The 18,547-nt window shown below is 34.6% G+C and overlaps 1 protein-coding gene across 3 annotated transcripts in view; it reads right to left on the bottom strand.

Moving 5' to 3' along the window:
• Positions 1-674: 674 nt before the first annotated feature.
• The window catches only part of stol (voltage-dependent calcium channel subunit stolid), an 83,826-nt gene continuing 65,953 nt past the window's right edge, over positions 675-18,547 (bottom strand). For all 3 annotated transcript variants that reach the window (XM_019051384.2, XM_019051385.2, XM_019051386.2), the window contains 8 exons: positions 13,149-13,256; positions 12,704-12,816; positions 11,892-12,031; positions 10,602-10,856; positions 9,980-10,103; positions 8,622-8,961; positions 7,490-7,697; positions 675-6,830 (listed from right to left, as the gene is read on the bottom strand). In XM_019051384.2, coding sequence (XP_018906929.2) covers positions 6,735-6,830; positions 7,490-7,697; positions 8,622-8,961; positions 9,980-10,103; positions 10,602-10,856; positions 11,892-12,031; positions 12,704-12,816; positions 13,149-13,256 — 1,384 coding nt within the window. In that variant the 3' untranslated portion in view covers positions 675-6,734. The remainder of the gene's footprint in view (positions 6,831-7,489; positions 7,698-8,621; positions 8,962-9,979; positions 10,104-10,601; positions 10,857-11,891; positions 12,032-12,703; positions 12,817-13,148; positions 13,257-18,547) is intronic.

The raw sequence follows: 18,547 nt of genomic DNA, 5'->3' as shown, positions 1-18,547 counted from the left end.
TTGCAAGAAAGAACCTTCGGCGATTTTCTGCAGTTACCGTCTCCGCCGGGCGGAGCTCTCATATTTGCTTTCAACAAGTTGGTGTGAGAAAATAAATTAGTAAAAATCGAATAACTAAAGTAATAATTGTAGACAACGAACAATTTAACAAATTATTTAAATGAAATGAACAAGAACAATCGAGTGAACAACAAAATATCATACGATTTGCTTTCACTTCTTTTTTCTCTCTTACTTGGTCTTGGAGGTCTACAAGGACCCCACTTAGTATTACAATTAATTTTGAGTTAGTCAATATAAATGAAACTTCGTAAGTGCAACTTTTCACTGCAACAAATCGGGAAACGTCTCAAGGAGACAAGGCCTAAGTATTCCTTTAATCGAAATTTTAAATTAATTTCATTATTAATTTTTCTGAATTTAGTTATGGAAAATGGTGAAAAATAAATAAGCGTGCATTCATTGATAAAGTGATAATAAATTTGATTTATGCTTGAATTATTGCCCTGAAAAGATAGGGTTCAAGTGCCTCAAAAATGTCAAACCATTCTAAGCCTCAAAAATGTTATTTTATATCTAATTAGACAGAAACCTCCATTTTCTGGAAACTTCTTGTAGCCTGTAACACACATACGTAGAGGAGAATAGAGGTGCTGAAATGAAATATAACTCCATTTTCTGTTTCATTTTAGTTTTTTTTTTTATTTGTTAGGATGTAACTACAACATGATTTGCCTATTGTGAAACAAATGTATAAAATATTGAAACAACAAATACTTTAATTGAGACAGCTCAGTGTAAAATCATAATGACAATAACCTAAAGGATTTAATTCTTATATAAAACTGTCAAAAACATAACAAAATAAATTTTAGCATGGATCTCAAAGATAAAATGAAGAGTAAAAAAAACACTGATCCATTTGCAGTGGAAAGGTTAATTGCTAAATATTGACTTTAAAAAAAGGGAAAATCTCTGACACATTCCAAGATAAAATCTATTCAAGTGTGCGCTTGAATTGTAAATGCTTTGCAATAAGAGTTGCTGTTTTTATACGGGTGTAGTTTTTTTGAGTCATTGTTTGACTGAAATGAGATCTGAAAAATCTCACGACCAGTTTTTTCCGAGACTGAACTGACTGATATAAATTATGAAAGAGAGAGAGAACATGAGAGCTCAGTATCACATTACGAGCTGAATCTAAAAATTGCATTATTTTTTGGGTCTATCTATTTGGATCATCTATTAATAGATGATCAACCTATCTGAAAGTGTTAAGAAATTGAAGAGGGGCATGTGGTTTTCTCACCAAGGGAAATCACTAATCAACCGTATTTTGTGTTATTTAAACACTCTAAAGGACAGAGCAACATTTTTTGAGATTTTGGAAGGAGAAAATGCAACTTGAAAATTGTTTATTGAAAACAATTTTAAAAATTCCCCTTAAATGAGGGAATTAACACAGATGGAGGAGCTGAATGCAAAGGAAACAAACAAGAAAGTCTCTTATGAGCAAAGTGAGAATTGTGCGTTTTGCAAAATGCTTAAATTTAAGCGACTTTAAAGTAAAAATCTTGTGAAACTGAAGTGCACTAATTTGAATAAAAGCAATCTGGAAATATTTATCATTTTTGTTGAAACAGAAAAAAACCATGAACATGTAATTTGACAGTGTACAGATGAAAGAAAAAGGGGGAAAATGAGACTAGAAAGATCAATGCTATTGCTACTAGAATACAAGTTTGTGGCTTTTAGTTTCCAGAGATTCTGAGGAACTTTTCAGCACCAGCTAAAAAACTTGAACAAAACGAAAATAAAATATAAGTTGAACAAACAAGGTAAAATAATAAATAGTGGACGAACTAAAATTATACCTAGAATCAAGAGAGAATAAAAAGGTTCTTATAGGATCAAAATAGTAACTGGTTAAAAACAATTTTAAAGAAAATTCAGATAACATGGAGAAAAGAATGTCCTTTCCAATTTCATTGAGAACATAATACATTTTAGATAAGTAATTATATTAAACTTAATCCTACAGTTTCAAGAGACTCATTGTTTTCAACTTGTCCTTAAAACAGAAAAATATCTTATGGAAGACAACTTTAGTATTAACACCTTTATCAAAGCATTTTCTATCAAAAAGATAATATTTATTCAAAATTAAAAATAGAAAATAACCCATACTTTCGTTAAGTTACGTACCTAAATCAATAAAACTGTTATAAAAATACCTTCATATTGTGAGTTTGACTATTTGTCATGAAAGAATAGGATTCTGGTGGGAATAAAGAAAAGTCATAAATGAATGACCATAGATGAAGTTCACTCTGTTGCTTACTAATCAATGGTGAAACTCCTAAACCTTGTATCTCATTTGCAGAGTCTAAAAATTTCCGCTTCTATTTTATTTTTCTGAATAATAGCAAATCGACATCATTCCTTGAATTTTTTCAGAATTTGCTTTGCACCCAAGAAAAATCAAGGAAGTTTTTCAGAATTGACGGTGAGTAGTTCTCCATTTAAAAAATAAAGTAGGACCGGATACCTGCAACGTCGCAAACCGAAATACGTGGTTTGGGAGTGTCACAGTCATAATTCATCTTCAACCGGTAGGTTGAACTTATTCAAGGCTAAGTTCGTAAGGTAGGCTGATATTCGAATACTCAAGTCTTCAAGGCTAAGTTTGTACGGAAAACTGTTATTTCGATACTTAGTCTTCAGGAACATGGAACTTCTGACACTCGAAACTTGCATCTCGTCTTTCCTTAGGGAGCTCAGGGCTGAAGACATTTTTGCTTCCAAGAAAATGTTTGGTCTTGATCAATTTACAACAAACAAAAGTTTAAGAGTCTAGCATCAAGAGTTGCTCTCTCTTTAACTGCTGCATTTAAGACAGTGTACTTAAAATTGAGATTATTTACATGAGTAAACTGTCGTAGGTAATAAGGTTAGCTGACTGACAGAACTATGAATCAGAGAGTAAACACGGAGGTTTACGACAATTTTTTTTTCTGCTCATCAGAAAAGAGAGCAACCAAGTAAACAAGCATGCATCATTGACTTCGTCGACACAACACTCATTAACAATGAAGCTTCGACTATGATCTTGTTCAATTTAAAAAACTATCAAATTATCACTGGCTAGTTCAAACTCCATTTTTCTTGTAAAAAAAAGGTAAGTAACAAGTTTGAAAACAAAATACTTTGACGCTACTTTTACGTTTTATACATAAGGGGCACATTTACAAGGGTAGGTAGGTAAGCACTACTCATCAAAGTTATGATACAATGTATAGAATAGGTATGGAAAGAATTTGTGGAGACACAAGCAGTACATATTTTGAAATCCTCAAGCGATTTTAAAGCTGTGCATTTTGAATCTGAAAAAAAAATTCAATTTTAGCTTGACACGCCTCAAGCTTCTTTTACTATCAAGCAAAAGAACGAGATAGAGCAAGAATCAACTTGCGGAGTTGCTGAGTTACGCTTCGATTGTTGCGCTCCATAGAATCACAAAAAATAATGAGATCTATTTGAACAGGGGCGGACTGACAGGCGGAAACACAACAAGAAATTCTGGTGGGCCACTCAATACTTAGGGTACTTTTGGACTGCATTATCGACAAACAACTGAAATAGGCCATTCTAATCACTGATGGGCCGAATATTCCGCCCCTGTGTTAGAATGATGAGTGTACACGTCTTACATAATCAGAGATACTGCCTTGCATAATTTAAGGGTGATGAATGTCATCTACTGCGGTAGCAGATACTATGGTTTTTTCCACCTTGCTCTTATAAATGATGCTTGTAGCGCACCTGACGCAAATTGTATTTCAAGTAATTAAAAATATCAAGAAGGGAGAAACAACGGAATGCGTTAATGCTGTTGGTACATCAACATCATCCACTGCCCATCTTAATGGACAACACTAATAATACTGGATGTAGAAACTCTCTTTTAACACGGATCTGATTATTTTTCCTGATCTAGGAGATGGCTCTATCAAAACACAATTCTGTGACGGTGAAAACTGATTACTGCTTGGAATCAGATGGATCTACTTCGATAAAATAATTTAAAGAAGATATTTTTAAGTTATTGGAATGGTGATGTAAGATTGATGTGTAAAAGCGTTGATGAACACGTACGAAACAAAACAAAAGACGAATTATGTTTATGATGGCGAAGAAGGTCAGATAAATTCCAGCGAAAGGTTGACAAGGCAACAAAATTTATCCAAGGTACAAGTATTTTACTGAGGTTAGACCTCTTTTGGTAAAACTGTTTTGGTGTCAAGCCACAAAACAAAACACTGTTAGTTGGCGTCAAATAGTTCCAAAAGGGGAAAGGTACAGGGTCATGAAATGCTCTGTTATTTTAGATATAGAACTGATATGAAAGACCATTTGATAAGGAACAAAAAAAAGAATGAGGGTTCGAGAGGATAGGTATTGTTGACAGAGTGAAACTGAGCAGATATGATGACTTTGATATGACAGTTTTATCTGGGATTAAAAATGATATAGGGTAAAAATGTAAATGATATGAAGAAGACACATAAAACTTATAGAGGAATACATTCTCATTTTGCGTTCTCATCGTTAGTCTTGGAACCTTCTTTGGCTTGGGACGCAGACATAAGTGTAAAATTAACAAAGAGTGCTTGAGGTTTCCTTAATTCTTGAGAACCATTTTTAAACACTTATTCTCATGTTTATAATGTATAGCTTTGATAACATTTACTGTCTAGGGCCAATGCAGGTAATAAATTACTCAATATGACCAATGAAAGAAAATCAATCACTATTCCTATACTTGAGTAGATTCCTCCCAGTGGTAAGCGATTCATTTCCAACACAAGCCTGGTAGAGGCGAAGAGGAAATTCTTGAAATTTACGCCTACTGATAAAGATCAATAACAGTTCAATAATTCACAATTATTGTCTTACCCTAAAACTAAACAACGATATTGTCTCTTTCCTCAAATGGGAGTAAAATTCAGATATGTGGTAAAAGGAGAGAGGCTCCAGGCAAATATAAGTAAGTTGAAAGGGAAATAAATTGCTTACTGATTCCACCTTTCTTCTGAAAAACATTTTTGAGGGCATAACAAAAATTACAACAATTATTCTAGATTTCCATTAAAATGAAGATAGTCTCATACAATGAAATCCTGAACATTTAGATCCATCAGAACTGAACCTCATTTTGATACTGAATACCAACTTGGATAGGTACTCAAATTACAGACTAAATTCAGAAAAATGAGTACTGAAGTAAAGATAGGATGACTCATAAATAAAAACTGTCTCTTACAGAAAGATTATGCTGGCTCAATTCAAAAAATAATTGTCATATTTCTATTTGAACTTAATAATTTATTTTTCAAGCAGCAGCTCTTTCTCTGTTGTCCACCTCAGTAAGTATCCAATCCTACGCACCCAGATAATCAAAGTTCTAGAAGATGAGTTCTATGTAAATTTTTCCTTAGATTGCAGAAAAATTAAGTCTGCATCTCGAATTATCAGAGAGTTTTAGTCACTTATGTTTCACTCAGACTGGATGAAAAAACCACTGCATAGACTTTTGAGTTGCTTCGATATTCGTAAATTTCGGGAACCGATATCTTTTGAGAAATTGAAAGAGACAGCACAATTTATTGAAATAAGATAATTAGATTGCAATAAAAATGAGGCAGAAAACAGATATGTGGCCTGTTAACGACACAACCAAGTAGCTTAATATATTACTGTTGATTGTTGGATAACTTAAAACAGAGAAAGGGACATTGACTTTTTGTACCTGTAATGAGATATTTAGTTGGTGGCAGCCAACCCTTTTACGATTTCCTCACCAATTTGTTACAAACAACAGTTTCATGGTGTGTTAGAGGTTTAAAAAAGAGAGGAAAAAATATATTTTCACTGAACCATAAAAATTACGAGAAGTTGAAATCACTTGCAACAGTAACTAATGTAACAAATAACGACAAGGTCGACTCCAAGAGCTGAATTTTTGGAGCTCGGTCGTAGAGTCGAAAAGAGAGAGTGCGAGGTTTCTCGACTATTATTGATGTGAAGAGAATAACACATTAGACACAAGGCATTTTTGACACAGAAGAGACAAGTTGAATCTAAAAGGTTTCACAAACATTTTTAGAAGATTTTTTTTGCACACCCTGTTCAAAAAACAAGTGAATTAACTAGATGACCAGATTCACAATCTGGTATACATACCTATGTACAGTTTGCCTAACGTTTATTCACACTAATAATTTTCTAAAGAGAGATACTTTCATTGTCTTAAGTTCTTTTCCAACATTAAAGAACATCATCTCCACAATCAATTGTTTCTGAAAGGTTTGTAACTTTCTTCCCCAAGAAAAAACAATTTTATCCACAGCAAAAAGAACGATAAAGTATCATCCCTCCACTGAGAATTGTGCGCTGCTTATTGAACACATACAAATTTCCAAAGAACAATCAAACGGAAGTCAATAAAACCTCCATACTTATTTACTACCCTTCATCCAAAATACTTCTAACTGCCTTGGACAACTTCAATGAACAATTTGCGTCCAGATTGAGAATCATCCAACTTTTAAGTGCAGAGAAGAATTGGAAATTTTGATGCTCGTACAAATGATAAAAAATGTTTCACGGCATCAGCAAATTTGGTACTAAAAATAACAACATTATTAATTACAAGTATTGACAAGGCTCAACCATCAAGAGAAATACGAAGGCAACGCGGCAACCATTGAGATGAGGACAAGACTGACAGCTGCCTTGCTGCCTCCTCCACACTGCTCTATCATCACTTCCTGTAGAATTAAAAAAAAGGTTAAAAAAAGCCATAAAAAATAAAATATGGTAGAAAATTATAAAAGAGACGAATTAACTAAGCCTGTCTGATAAAAACTTGTTAACGTCGAACCAGAACACAATGAATGCTAATTGGATTGATCAAGATACCTGCATTTCTCGTTGCCTGATTTTCTTCCCAGTATTATATTCCTACAATAAAACTAAGCAACAAAATGCCTTCAAACTTTCGAACAATTAACTTTGGACTATAAAGAGTGTACTCTTTAAATTTCAAATCAGAATGTGGTTCACTTTTTGTACGTTAAATAAAACAAGAGAGGGTATTGCGTCCTGTCATATGTCGTTTAGCTGCTTCTAATTAAATCCAACCAGTTATGCGGAGTGGAATGAAAAAGTGTCAATAACTTTCTGGTCAAAAACCTGAATTTAAAGAAAAAAACTCGTATCTCAGAGATCATTCCATTACAAGCTTGATGCTTAGCTTTGTCCAATGGTTAATTGCACTGAAAAACTTTTTTGTTAATGAGTTTGATGCCACGGAGATTTTTATTGCCACTTCACTCTCAAATAAAAGCTAAATATAGTGACAACTTTGTAACATGCCATCAGTTGATGTGAAGAAATCATTAAAGGAAGGCAGGTAGCTGTTACTAACCTCAGGATGATAGTTGATGCACTTTTCGGGCCTCCGCCGATAGATGTTTATCGAATCCCTCCGACATGGAGGGGCAGTGGAAGTATTGTCGAAACCAGGGATGACTTCTTGGGCGACAATGCTTAGTGTCTTCGAGCCGCATGGGCAAAGTGTGTCAACCACCAGTAAAATAAGATTGCTGTGAGGGATTTTCTGCACACTGAAAGGCCTGTAGACAAAAACCATAAGAGTTGTTACATATTGCATTGAAAGAGGAAACAGAAAAACTAGAACTAGTAATTGCGGTACATTTCTCAAAGATAGTAATGTCTTTGTATGAGGAGCAGGGCCCTATCTTCGCTTAATGATTGCCTGCCACAGTGTTTTCAAACCATCACAGCTCCCGTTTTGTGTGACATATTTCAGTACTTTTGAGAGCAAAATATCCATGAAATACTGCTCTGTATAAGCACTCTCAACAACTGAATTTCAAGTTTCTTGATAGTAAGATTATTTTATGTACAAAAATATGAAAGGAAATGGACCACTAGACAAGGTACGAATTTCAGCATTCTGATTCATGTTTCTTAGCTGAAATTTCACGTAAAACACGATGCGCACAACGAAAATTATCGGAATCAGCTCCTTACGAAGATATTTAATGATTCTTGATGCGTAAATTCAAACCACCCGCTCATGAAAACTCAATGCTCTACGTGATTCACATCGTGCACTAAAAGTTATCATGACAGTATCTGCGATTTAAAAATCTGGCAGCCTCGATTTAGACGCTTTGGCTCAGCTATAGCAAATTGCTCATAGTTTGAACACACATGGTAGGAAATGAACATTGCTCGATTGAGAAGCTTGCTGAAACCGCTGTAGTGCGCGATTTGACTCGCGTAGAGCTTTGAGTTTCTTGTGAGCGGGCAGTTCAAATTCCTCGTAACCAATGTGAAATAAAAACGTTGGAATCTTCATTAGGAGTTAGTTTCAGTGATATTCGTTGCGCTAATCGTGTTTTCCGTGAAATTCTGGTTCAGAAACATGTATAAGATTGCTTAAATTCGTACCTTGTCTAGTGGTCCATTCTGCTGTTGGTTCCCATAAGGTTCAATGGCTCCGAATACATATAAATTCTACAAATACAAACCTTTCACAGCCTGTAACATGACAGTTGGTGAGTTTTCCTTTCAGCGGATTGAACAGCCCACTATTGTTAAGCCGGTTGGGCTGGAGAACGTAAAGGTCAACTTTCTTGTGGCAGGGACGTGCATTGCGGGATCGGTTGGGTCTACTGACTGGCACAACAGGAGGGCTTGGGATGACGGGAGGAACGACCTCAGCATAATCATCGACCTCAATTTTCTCGTTGACCAACAGAGGGGGTTCTTCCGATTTGATGACATCGAAAAGAGATGCATCTGGGTTGCTGTTGGTGTCCGGGTACTGCTCAAAGCTGTTTGAGTCATAGTCTTCCGAGTAAATGGGATCTGAAAACAGAAAAGTTTTGATTCAAACAAAAAATAAAATACAGAAATTTTAAATGAAATAATTTAAATTCAGGTCCTAATAGGTATCTTGAGTTTCAGCACTGACTAAAAAAGTATGTAGAAAAGAAAGGCGGTACAGTATGAGATTTGTACCTACTGGCGACTTGTAAATCTTAGCGGAAATTGATTAAAATCATTGTACCCAGCAAGGTTGGGATGTTCATCCAAGGTATGGTATCAAATTACTGCCTAATTTGCTGCATTGTATATTGTGCTCCTGAAAACTAAATAATTCAGTGTCCAGTCTACAGAAGTTTTCAAACGACAAACATGACGGTCGCCAAAGCTAAACGGGCTACTCGACTTCCTGAATTTTCTTTTTGCCAACTAGCAGCTACTTTACATTCATTCCTGGTCTATGATTTTTTCCTGTTTGCTCATTAAAACATGTTGGAAAGTTATTCCTCACTTTACTAGAGACTGAAATTTGCAGAATACAAAATATTGGTGGTGTAACTACAGGTCAATTTAGAAAACTAGCTTCCTCGATTTGCTTTTCTGATGATAGAAACGATTTTTCACGAAATTTATCAAATGTACCGTGGAAGCAATACTCAAAAGTCCTAACTTTGACGTATTTTGTTTGAGGTAGCAGTGGGAACATGTTTCCAAAAAATTGTAACTGGTGAAACTTCATTATTCAGGACTCATCAATGATAAAACAGTCGAGAAAAGTGAGCTCAGAAAACCCTAAAACAAGTTCTAGAGCCTGTTTGGAGCACACTCAGATGTATCAAAATATATAAAAATGCTGCGGAATTATTGCAAAAGTGTGTAAAAATATTTTAGATTGAATGAGCCCTCCATACTGAAAATCACTGATACTCAAACAAAATAGGATTGTTCCGCATTGAAGCGGAATAATTATAATTAGTACATCAGACAAAATATGATTCTTGTTTTCATGATTCTTGCTTTTAAGCTAAAACTTGATTTAGAGTTAGTGGAACGTTCTTACTCTCGGAGTCTTCTTGTGCCAAGCTCCAATGTGGGTCGAATATCTGAATGAGATGAGTGTGAACAGCAATAACCATAACGTGTCCAATTATCCATTCCAGGAGCCAAATGACTGACCTCAAAGGCTGTAAAAAGTAGAGTGATCATATTAAAAAATAATTTATGCAGTACTTTTCACCTCATGAAGGAAGCTGAAATTGTACACTATTTCCATTTCTTTAAGAATAGTCGGTTCCTCAGAATATGAACAATATTTTATGACAGATTCAAGTTTTGTGGGAAAAAATGAGAAAGTTCTACATATTTTGAAGCTATGAGCAAATGCTCCGACTTCAGTCAATTTTTCCTATCAGATACATATCCATCCTTTTTGTCCTTCAACTTTAAACGATCACTCTTTTCCCCTTAGATGAGGTTTTTCCTCATACAATCAGGGCTTCCGTAGTTTTTAAATACGACAATACAATTTTCTCAGAGCAGGAAACTTGATTTGTACAAGAATTCAACTATCATGACTTGAAACGAAAAAATTTGGCTTCTCCACTACTTCCTTATAGAAATTGAGATGAAATATGATGTTCTTTGATGTTCTTGATAAAAAGTACTTTGGATTAAATAATTACAGTTAACATGGATGCGGAGTCCTTGGAGGAGGATCTGACGTCATCGCAAGCCCCTTGGTAGTCATGAACAGACATTTTCTTGTAGATGCCATCTTGAACGAGTGAGTCCATTATTGTGCCATCTGCCTGACCGAAGAACATACCAGTGTGCTCTGGTTTCTCAGACAGAATAATAAAGCCGTTGTTGTCCAACACGTAGCAATCCAGATCTTCCGATGCGCAAGTTTTCTTGCAGCTGGTGCCCGCACCAGTGCACTGAAATAAAAAATGTAAAATGTACTATTGACAATAATTGACAGAGAGATTGGGAGATGGAGATACTTTGAAACTTACTAAGAAAAAGGTTAAAATTGAAAAATGCAGACACACCGACGGAAATGATATGGTTGTGGTGGAATTTAAGACCTAAAGTGTACACACACTTCTGAAAACAAATTGATAGATTCACACATTTAATTTTTTGGTTTTCGATACTAAAACAAAAATCACCAACCATTATAATAAAAAATTAAACAACATGAAGCAAAGTAAGCAGATTTTATCGTTTATTTTAAAACTGATCTCAAATATCATTTTTTACAGTGAGACTTCACAGAAATTTTTGTTTCAACACAGAACCTCCAGACAAGGTATGAATCAAAGCACAATGCTGTATGTTTTCTCTTTGAAAGATCGGAGGGAAAACAAATCACACAACAGGAAGTCTAAAAATCAACTCCTTAACAACATATAAGTTTTTAAGGAAAATTGGTTAAATGGGAAAAATACAAATGACGTCATTTGTATAATCGAACTTCCATTTGATCTATGTCTAAAAGACTTGTTAGTATCTCATTCATGAGCTGATTTCGGAACTTCTCGTTGCCTGAATTGTTTCCTAAGTAGGATTTTCAAGAGAACATATCTGACGTTTCTTTTCAGTTAGACCTTCTCTAGTGGTCCATTGTGAGAACTTTGAAGACATAATGAAATTGATCAAACAAATTCCTGTCTTTTTTATGAGATTTCTGAACAGTGCTGCGTATTCTTTGACTTATTGACAAATTTTTTCCGTTAGACCATTTCTGATTTTCCTTTTTTCAGTCCTTTTCACTTCATAATTTGAAAACTGTTAAATTGTCTTTAAATCTGTTTTTTTTTGGCATCTGAAAATACAGCTGTCAATTAAGTTAGGTAAAACTAAAAGTACAAATATACCATTTCTAAAAAAAAGGAACTGATTTTTAATTTTTCTCAACACATAGAGAAAGGAAATCTCCGATTATTAAGTGTAGAATGTGAGCATCATACCGTAGACGTGATATTCTTGAAATGGGAGGCAAGAGATGAATGCTGAAATTGGAGTCCAACAACGGCTGCAGGAGCGCGATGCCCTTTGCTTTCCACAAACACAGCATGAGTTGCTGTAACCAATGTTTTTGGATCGTCTCCTGAGGAAAAATTAGGATTGAAATTTTAATACCACTGCAACGTCTGATTTTTACATAACATCCCTCAAACAACATTTGCCTTCGTGGCCTTAATTTTTTGATAAAAAGCAAATCTTGTATGTAGCTTTGCAGCAATTAACGGAGCTCTCTAAATTTGTTGAAGGAAATTTCTGTCAATTGCTGGTTGCCAAAATGACTCCATTTTCCTGGAGAACCTTTTCCTCTTTTGCTGAATGCTGCCACCTCGTATTACAATAGGACTTACGCATAGGACTAACGCTGTCATATATATACAGACTTACGTATATATTACGCATATTAAAATACAGACATGTCCTCTGTTAGGCATGATGATGAATTGAGATATTTCAAAAACACCTAATGAAGCCTAAATTCATTTTGACGATTCATTCATGCAGCTTTGGAATTCAAGAGCTGATCTGCCTCAAAGTTTTATTTTCTATGATAGAAGATCTATTTTTAGATGTGCGTAAAAAACTGGATATTGTTATCATTGAGAAATTGATGGCACATTTTCCATTTTTGGACTAAGACAGCATAGAAATTTGAGTTTGAGGAACATTTTTTTTTTAAAAAAAAAAAAAACAAGTTTTTTCAGGAACACTTGAAGTGATATTCAAAAATAAAAATGTGAATTTGAAGACCACTTACGAGCATTGAAGGGGACTGAGAACACAAAACTTTCAGGCTCAATGGTGTGCTGATCAACCGCACGTTTGTACCATGTTTCGTCTATTGCTTTGCGGTTATTTTCACTGAAAATCCTTGGGGGAAAAAAGAGAAAAAGAATTAGATAAGAAAATTGCAATGGTAAAAATATAAAAACAGGTTTTCAATAAAGTTTACTAGCTTGCAATAAAATTGACAAAGAGATCTGCCTCCAGGCTAGCAGACAGTTTTTTATAACTTACTTTGAATAGGGTTACTTTTGGAAACAACAAAAGAGTTAAGGAGTTTCGTATAAAACAAAGTTTTTCTGCTGTAATTCTGATATTTGCAGGTATATTTGATTTTTAAAAATCGGTGGATCCCAAAATTAATTCTTCCACTGTTATAAAAACTAAAATGGGAAAAAGTAATTCACTCATTGACTTACTGATCTTGCCCTGATTCAGATTGGTCTTTAGAGTGATCTTGCCATCGCAAGAGTCCACTCCTGGTAGCGATGAAGGTCAAAGTAACTCCAAACATCTGATAGCCTTGTCTGAAACATGCAATTCAAAGTAATTGTTAGTAAAATTATAGCTGAGAAGCTGTTAGCAACTTATCGTAATAGACAATTCACATTAATATAAAATCAAAGTTAGTAGGGTGATTAATGAGAAAAAGATTAGTTGAGGCAGATGAAAACAGCATTATAAGAGACATGAATAATGATTAAATAAACCCTTGGAAAGCATTAAAAAATCAAACATGATTAACAAGTTTTATTACTGAATTTTATGGAAAAATATAGAAAATAGACAAAAAGAAAACGCCTAGATGTATCAGAGCAATTAAAACTTAATTAAAATGAGTAGAATTAATTTACTGAGGAAAATGAATCGTGCTTAGAGTTCTTTATCTGTGATTGAAAGTATCTTTCGGAATTTTATTAAAAAAGAGAGCACACTCTTTGATCCGCTTGGACTGCATTTATGATGAGCAGAGTTCATCCACTTCGATCGTACCAGACGTGGATTCAATTTGGTGATGGAGAATGGATTCACCAGAAAATCTAATCTAATCTGAAAAGAGAGTTTATGCTGTGCATCAACTCACAGTTTGTGGAGCTGTATGTTCTACTTCAAATGCCATCAAAAACTTAAAATTACAGATAACACCTCACAAATATCAAAACAGGTTTGCTCAGCAGCGCTAGTACAGCACTGAGTCAAGAATGCCTTGGGTTTAGGGCATGGAGTGACAATGCACAATTATATGTAATTAGACTTGATCGTCAAAATCACAGTTGCATCCGAATCGAGTGAGTATAAAAACGCTGATTCAACTCCACATGCTCTGTGGCCAAAAGTAGATCGATTTGGCTTCTAGTTACCTCGGATTAAATCAAGTCTGCTCACTATAAACGTGTTCTTACTGCTTTTTCAGTTATGACAAATTCTACTATTAGTCCAGAATGTAATGGAATAGTAGCATTATTTAAAGAAATGGAGAGTTACATTTTTTTTATGAAAAAAACTCTCCTGTGCACAAAATTATTTTTGAATTTTGAGATAAGTCGGTCACTGACATTACTCTAATATTTACTGATCTCCGTTCTAAATTTTACACTGCTCTGGTGATCTGAATCTATTATTGATACTATAATATCTCACGAAAACTTTTAAATAAAAAAGAAAAAAAAAACAGTTTTATGAGACTGTCAATAGAAAAAGAGCCTTTGTGCAAAATGCAAAGAATCAAATTTTTCAGGAGCCTAATTTTTCTCCATTTGGGTCGGACGATTGGATTTTGAATCATTGGTAGTAAATACTCTCTCAAATCCCAAAGAATAAGAATGTTAGTTTATTTATTTTTTTTTGGGTGCCATTACGGACTAGAAGTGGTCTTATTACTTGCTGGTTATAAAGCCCTGAGCAAAGACGATTAGAGCTTGGAACATCTTTTTCTCAAAATTATGCTCTTTGAACTGAATTTGAAACCATCATAATTCACATTTTAGCTGAAATTTTAGCCTCATTCTTTTTCTTGCCAAAATGTTCGCAAGACAAATTGTCAAGCAGAGATACTGATACATAAATTTTAAATTTTTCAGCTCTACGAGTCTTTTTTTAATTAACAGTCACACACACATATGAGGAAGTTTCGAACGAGTCCACTTTTTGCTGCATGAAAATATAGAGTAAGAAAAGAAAGAGAAGTTTCATCAGGTCAAGATTGAAAATTATTCAAGATAGATAAGACATGGAAATAAAATTCGAAAGAATGTTGTAAAAACAAAGTTAATGAGCATGAAAAATTGTAAGGCCAATGGACCACTAGACAGAATGAAAAAATAGGCACTATGACATATTATTCCACAAAAACAATTTTACGAGAAAAACAATGGAGACAAGAAGTTTTCCAAATTATCTTATAAAAGATGAATTAAGATTTCATTGGTTTGTCAATTCAAAATTCTCGCTTGCCACAAAACTAAAGTATACTTAATTTAACAGGCAATCAGACTAATTTCAGTGCTCTTTATGATGAAGTATTTTCTTTGGAAGCTAAATTTTTCTTTACAATTTGCTAAACACAGGTCTCAGAGTAGGTGGGAAATTTACGTAAAATCTTGGCAGATTTGATGTTTATTTAGTTTTTTTTTTAAAGAGGGAAGTGTGAATTCACTGATTGTAATGTTAACTGTGAACCTTCTCATTCATTGGTTGATTTTCAACTTTTTTGGCAAATTTAATCTATTGTGCGTCAACTTTTAACGAGGATACGTTTCTTGCAGTCCTCTTGTGTTCACCTGTTTAGTGGTCCATTTTTTTAAAAACAATTGATCAGTTGAGAAATTCTGCAGGCAAAGCAAGATGTCTAGAAAGGACTCTGTTATCAGGATAGCATGTCAAGAAGTATTTCAAATTTGAAAGTTTACATTCATTCACTTTTAAATCTTTCATTAATATTCAAACGTTACCAGATCAGACATTCACGAACATTTATCCCAGGAGAAAGAATTTTTGCATTTGTACATGATCCATTTCACACGACACACAACGGTTGCGTGCATTTTCCCACATTATATTCAGATTCTCCTATAATCTTATTGAAAACTTTCAATCCATGGAATTGAATTCCATGGATTAAAAATTTGAATGCAACTACACAAGGGTATTCAGGCACGGTTGTTGTGAATGAAGGCAATTAACTTAGTAAAGTCTCTGCCAGAGAGACATTGTGTTTGTCTTTATTATTGTGTGCATTTTCTCTTGATTTGAAGTTCTTAAAATTAAAATTTGAACGAGTAGTAGTGTAAAATAGATATGGATACAGCCAGTCCTAATAATTCAGCGTAAGATATGATTTGTGCCATAATCTTTCCCTCTTTTTTAAGAGAAATAAACCATCCATTTGTCTAATATGAGCTTTGATTGTTTCAGGCTCATCCTGAAGATTAGATTCACCCATAGTAAATCACTGATAAACGAGATAAATCAAATTTTATTTTAGAAAATTGCTGAAAATGGTTTAGCAAATGCTTAAAGGCATACAAAATTTCAGCAGATATATAAAGATAAAAATAGGAAAAAAAAAGGATATTCATGCGTCAAATTACTTGTCATTTAAGAACAACAAAGATAGGTGTGATCAGGTGTGTGGAAAGGCACCTTGTCCTCCAGTCAAATGAATTTCAGAAGAGCACTTTTCGGCAGAAATGGAAAACTAGGGCAAACCTAATTCATTGGTAGAAAGATCTGTAAAACATCTTGAATAAGCTCTTTACATCAAGAGTAGAGTGGAATAGAAATGCAACAAGTCTCATCAAGTTGGAACCAAGAAGAGGTTCGAAGTTTTGTACCTCTGTAAGACTCAATGTTAAGGAAAAAGCTTAACCACTGTTTTAACATTCAAAGTATTTTTCCCTCAATTTTATACTAACTTTTGACAGGGGAAAATTCATGACTTGTCGAATTCAAAACTAGGTACATACCACCAACTCATTTTTTTCCTAAATACGACTTTCTGCTAAATTCGGTCCAGACATATCGATGCTAAGAATCCTAAATGCTCTACTTGGGTGTACTTCAAAATTTGCGATTGAGGAACCTTTTCTGTTTTCAATCCTTGTTTTTCCTGACACCAGGATTTTCTGATAATCAGATTATAACCGTCTAGGGTTAATCAATGTTTTAATTTTAGGAATTATGTTTGAGCAGACAAGGTGTTCAAATTTCTCTTCTCTGATGCAGGGTACCAAAAATAAATACGTACATTAATATTTAGCAAGGTAAAGTGCCTTTCCACAACATGGGTAAAGAAGAAATCTGGTAAAGGGTTGAGGTAAGATTTCATATAAAAAATACGGTTTCAGGACATTCCGTCCACGATTTTTTTTCATTTTGAAAACGTGGAAAATAATTGTAAATCCTTTTCAAAGCAATGAAATCGATATTAATCTCAATAAACCGTATTTAAGTTGATAGAAACTATAAAAGAAAAAATTAAAGTGCTTTGAAAATCATTGAATTTGACACAGAACCACCTTAATATTTACAAAACACACATTATATTTTTCTGCAATGCATTTTTTTTTTTCATCAACTTAAATGAGAATAATCCATGCAGAATGTGCAAACATTTCAAAATAATGAGTTGAAAAACGCTGACTCCACGGGTTTAAATATTAGAGCCTGACATAGAGCGCAGCGAAGCGGCGTGCTGCCAGATGCCAGCGATGAACGTGCACTGGCGCCTACAAACCTAATAGGATACTTCAAGCATTGCGCAATGCGTGAAGTATCCTCTTAGGTTAGCAGGCGACAATGCGCGTTTTGCGCTGGCCGTCCACCGCGCCGCGCCGCAGCGCGGCGCCTCATGCGACTATTTTAAAACAGAGGTGTTGCACAGTGTCATACGAAATTGAAGGCGCTCCAACATATTAAGAATGACAGCCATCCTTCAGGAATACGGAGCTTTCCTCGCAAAATAAATCAAAATATTACGGCACATACAGAGAACGGTACTCCAAAAACTCACTAAGTCCTAGCATCAGTATTTAAGAACGTTAAGCATAATTTTTGAATTACATTAGAGAAAAAAGTGACTCAATTTAGGCAAAAAAATTCTTGAGTATGCCGTCAAGAAGATTTTATTTTGATCCAAGGATAAAATAGCCGAATGAAAGCGGGTTTCTGCTTGATGTAAGTGACTTTTTCCTCTAATGAAGTTCAAAATCATGCTGAGCGTTATCGAATACAGACACTGGGATGTAGTAAGTATTTTGAATACCGCTCTTTCATTGTCGTCGTCACTCGATTAAATTTGCGAGGGAACTTCGTGCTTTTGAAAGATACTATCAATCATGATACGTCGCGGTGCCTTCAATCTTGTATGATACTGTGCAACACCTCTGTGGCGAAATAGTTGCTCGAAGCGCCGCGGCACGACGGCGTGTGCGATCCTGGGTACGGTAACTTCGCGATAACAAACAAACACACACACAAAAAAAGCAAACCCTCATTCTTCCAAGACACTATACATTTTCATCCAAAAATATCGTGAGCAAAAGTCGTTAGTATTTCCACGTTAACCAATTAACTTTGAGTCTCAACTGGTAAAAGGACCAAAACTCCCCTGGCGAAAAAACGCGTGGACGTAGGTAAACTCAACTACTAGGAAAACAGGTGCGCGGCCAATAAATCGTTGACGAAATGTCCTATAACCAAAAAGACAGGATCCGCTTCAAACAGAGGCTGTTGATTACTGTAAACCATCAGTATGATTATACATAGAATGATCTTGTATAAACCATTTTAATTAAAAAGGTGAAAATAATTTTTAAAA

This window comes from Bemisia tabaci, chromosome 6 (assembly GCF_918797505.1).
Source record: "Bemisia tabaci chromosome 6, PGI_BMITA_v3".
Classification (NCBI taxonomy): Eukaryota; Metazoa; Arthropoda; class Insecta; order Hemiptera; family Aleyrodidae; genus Bemisia; species Bemisia tabaci.
The sequence above is the reverse complement of the archived record's forward strand: the minus strand, read 5'-3'. Positions and strand labels throughout refer to the sequence as shown.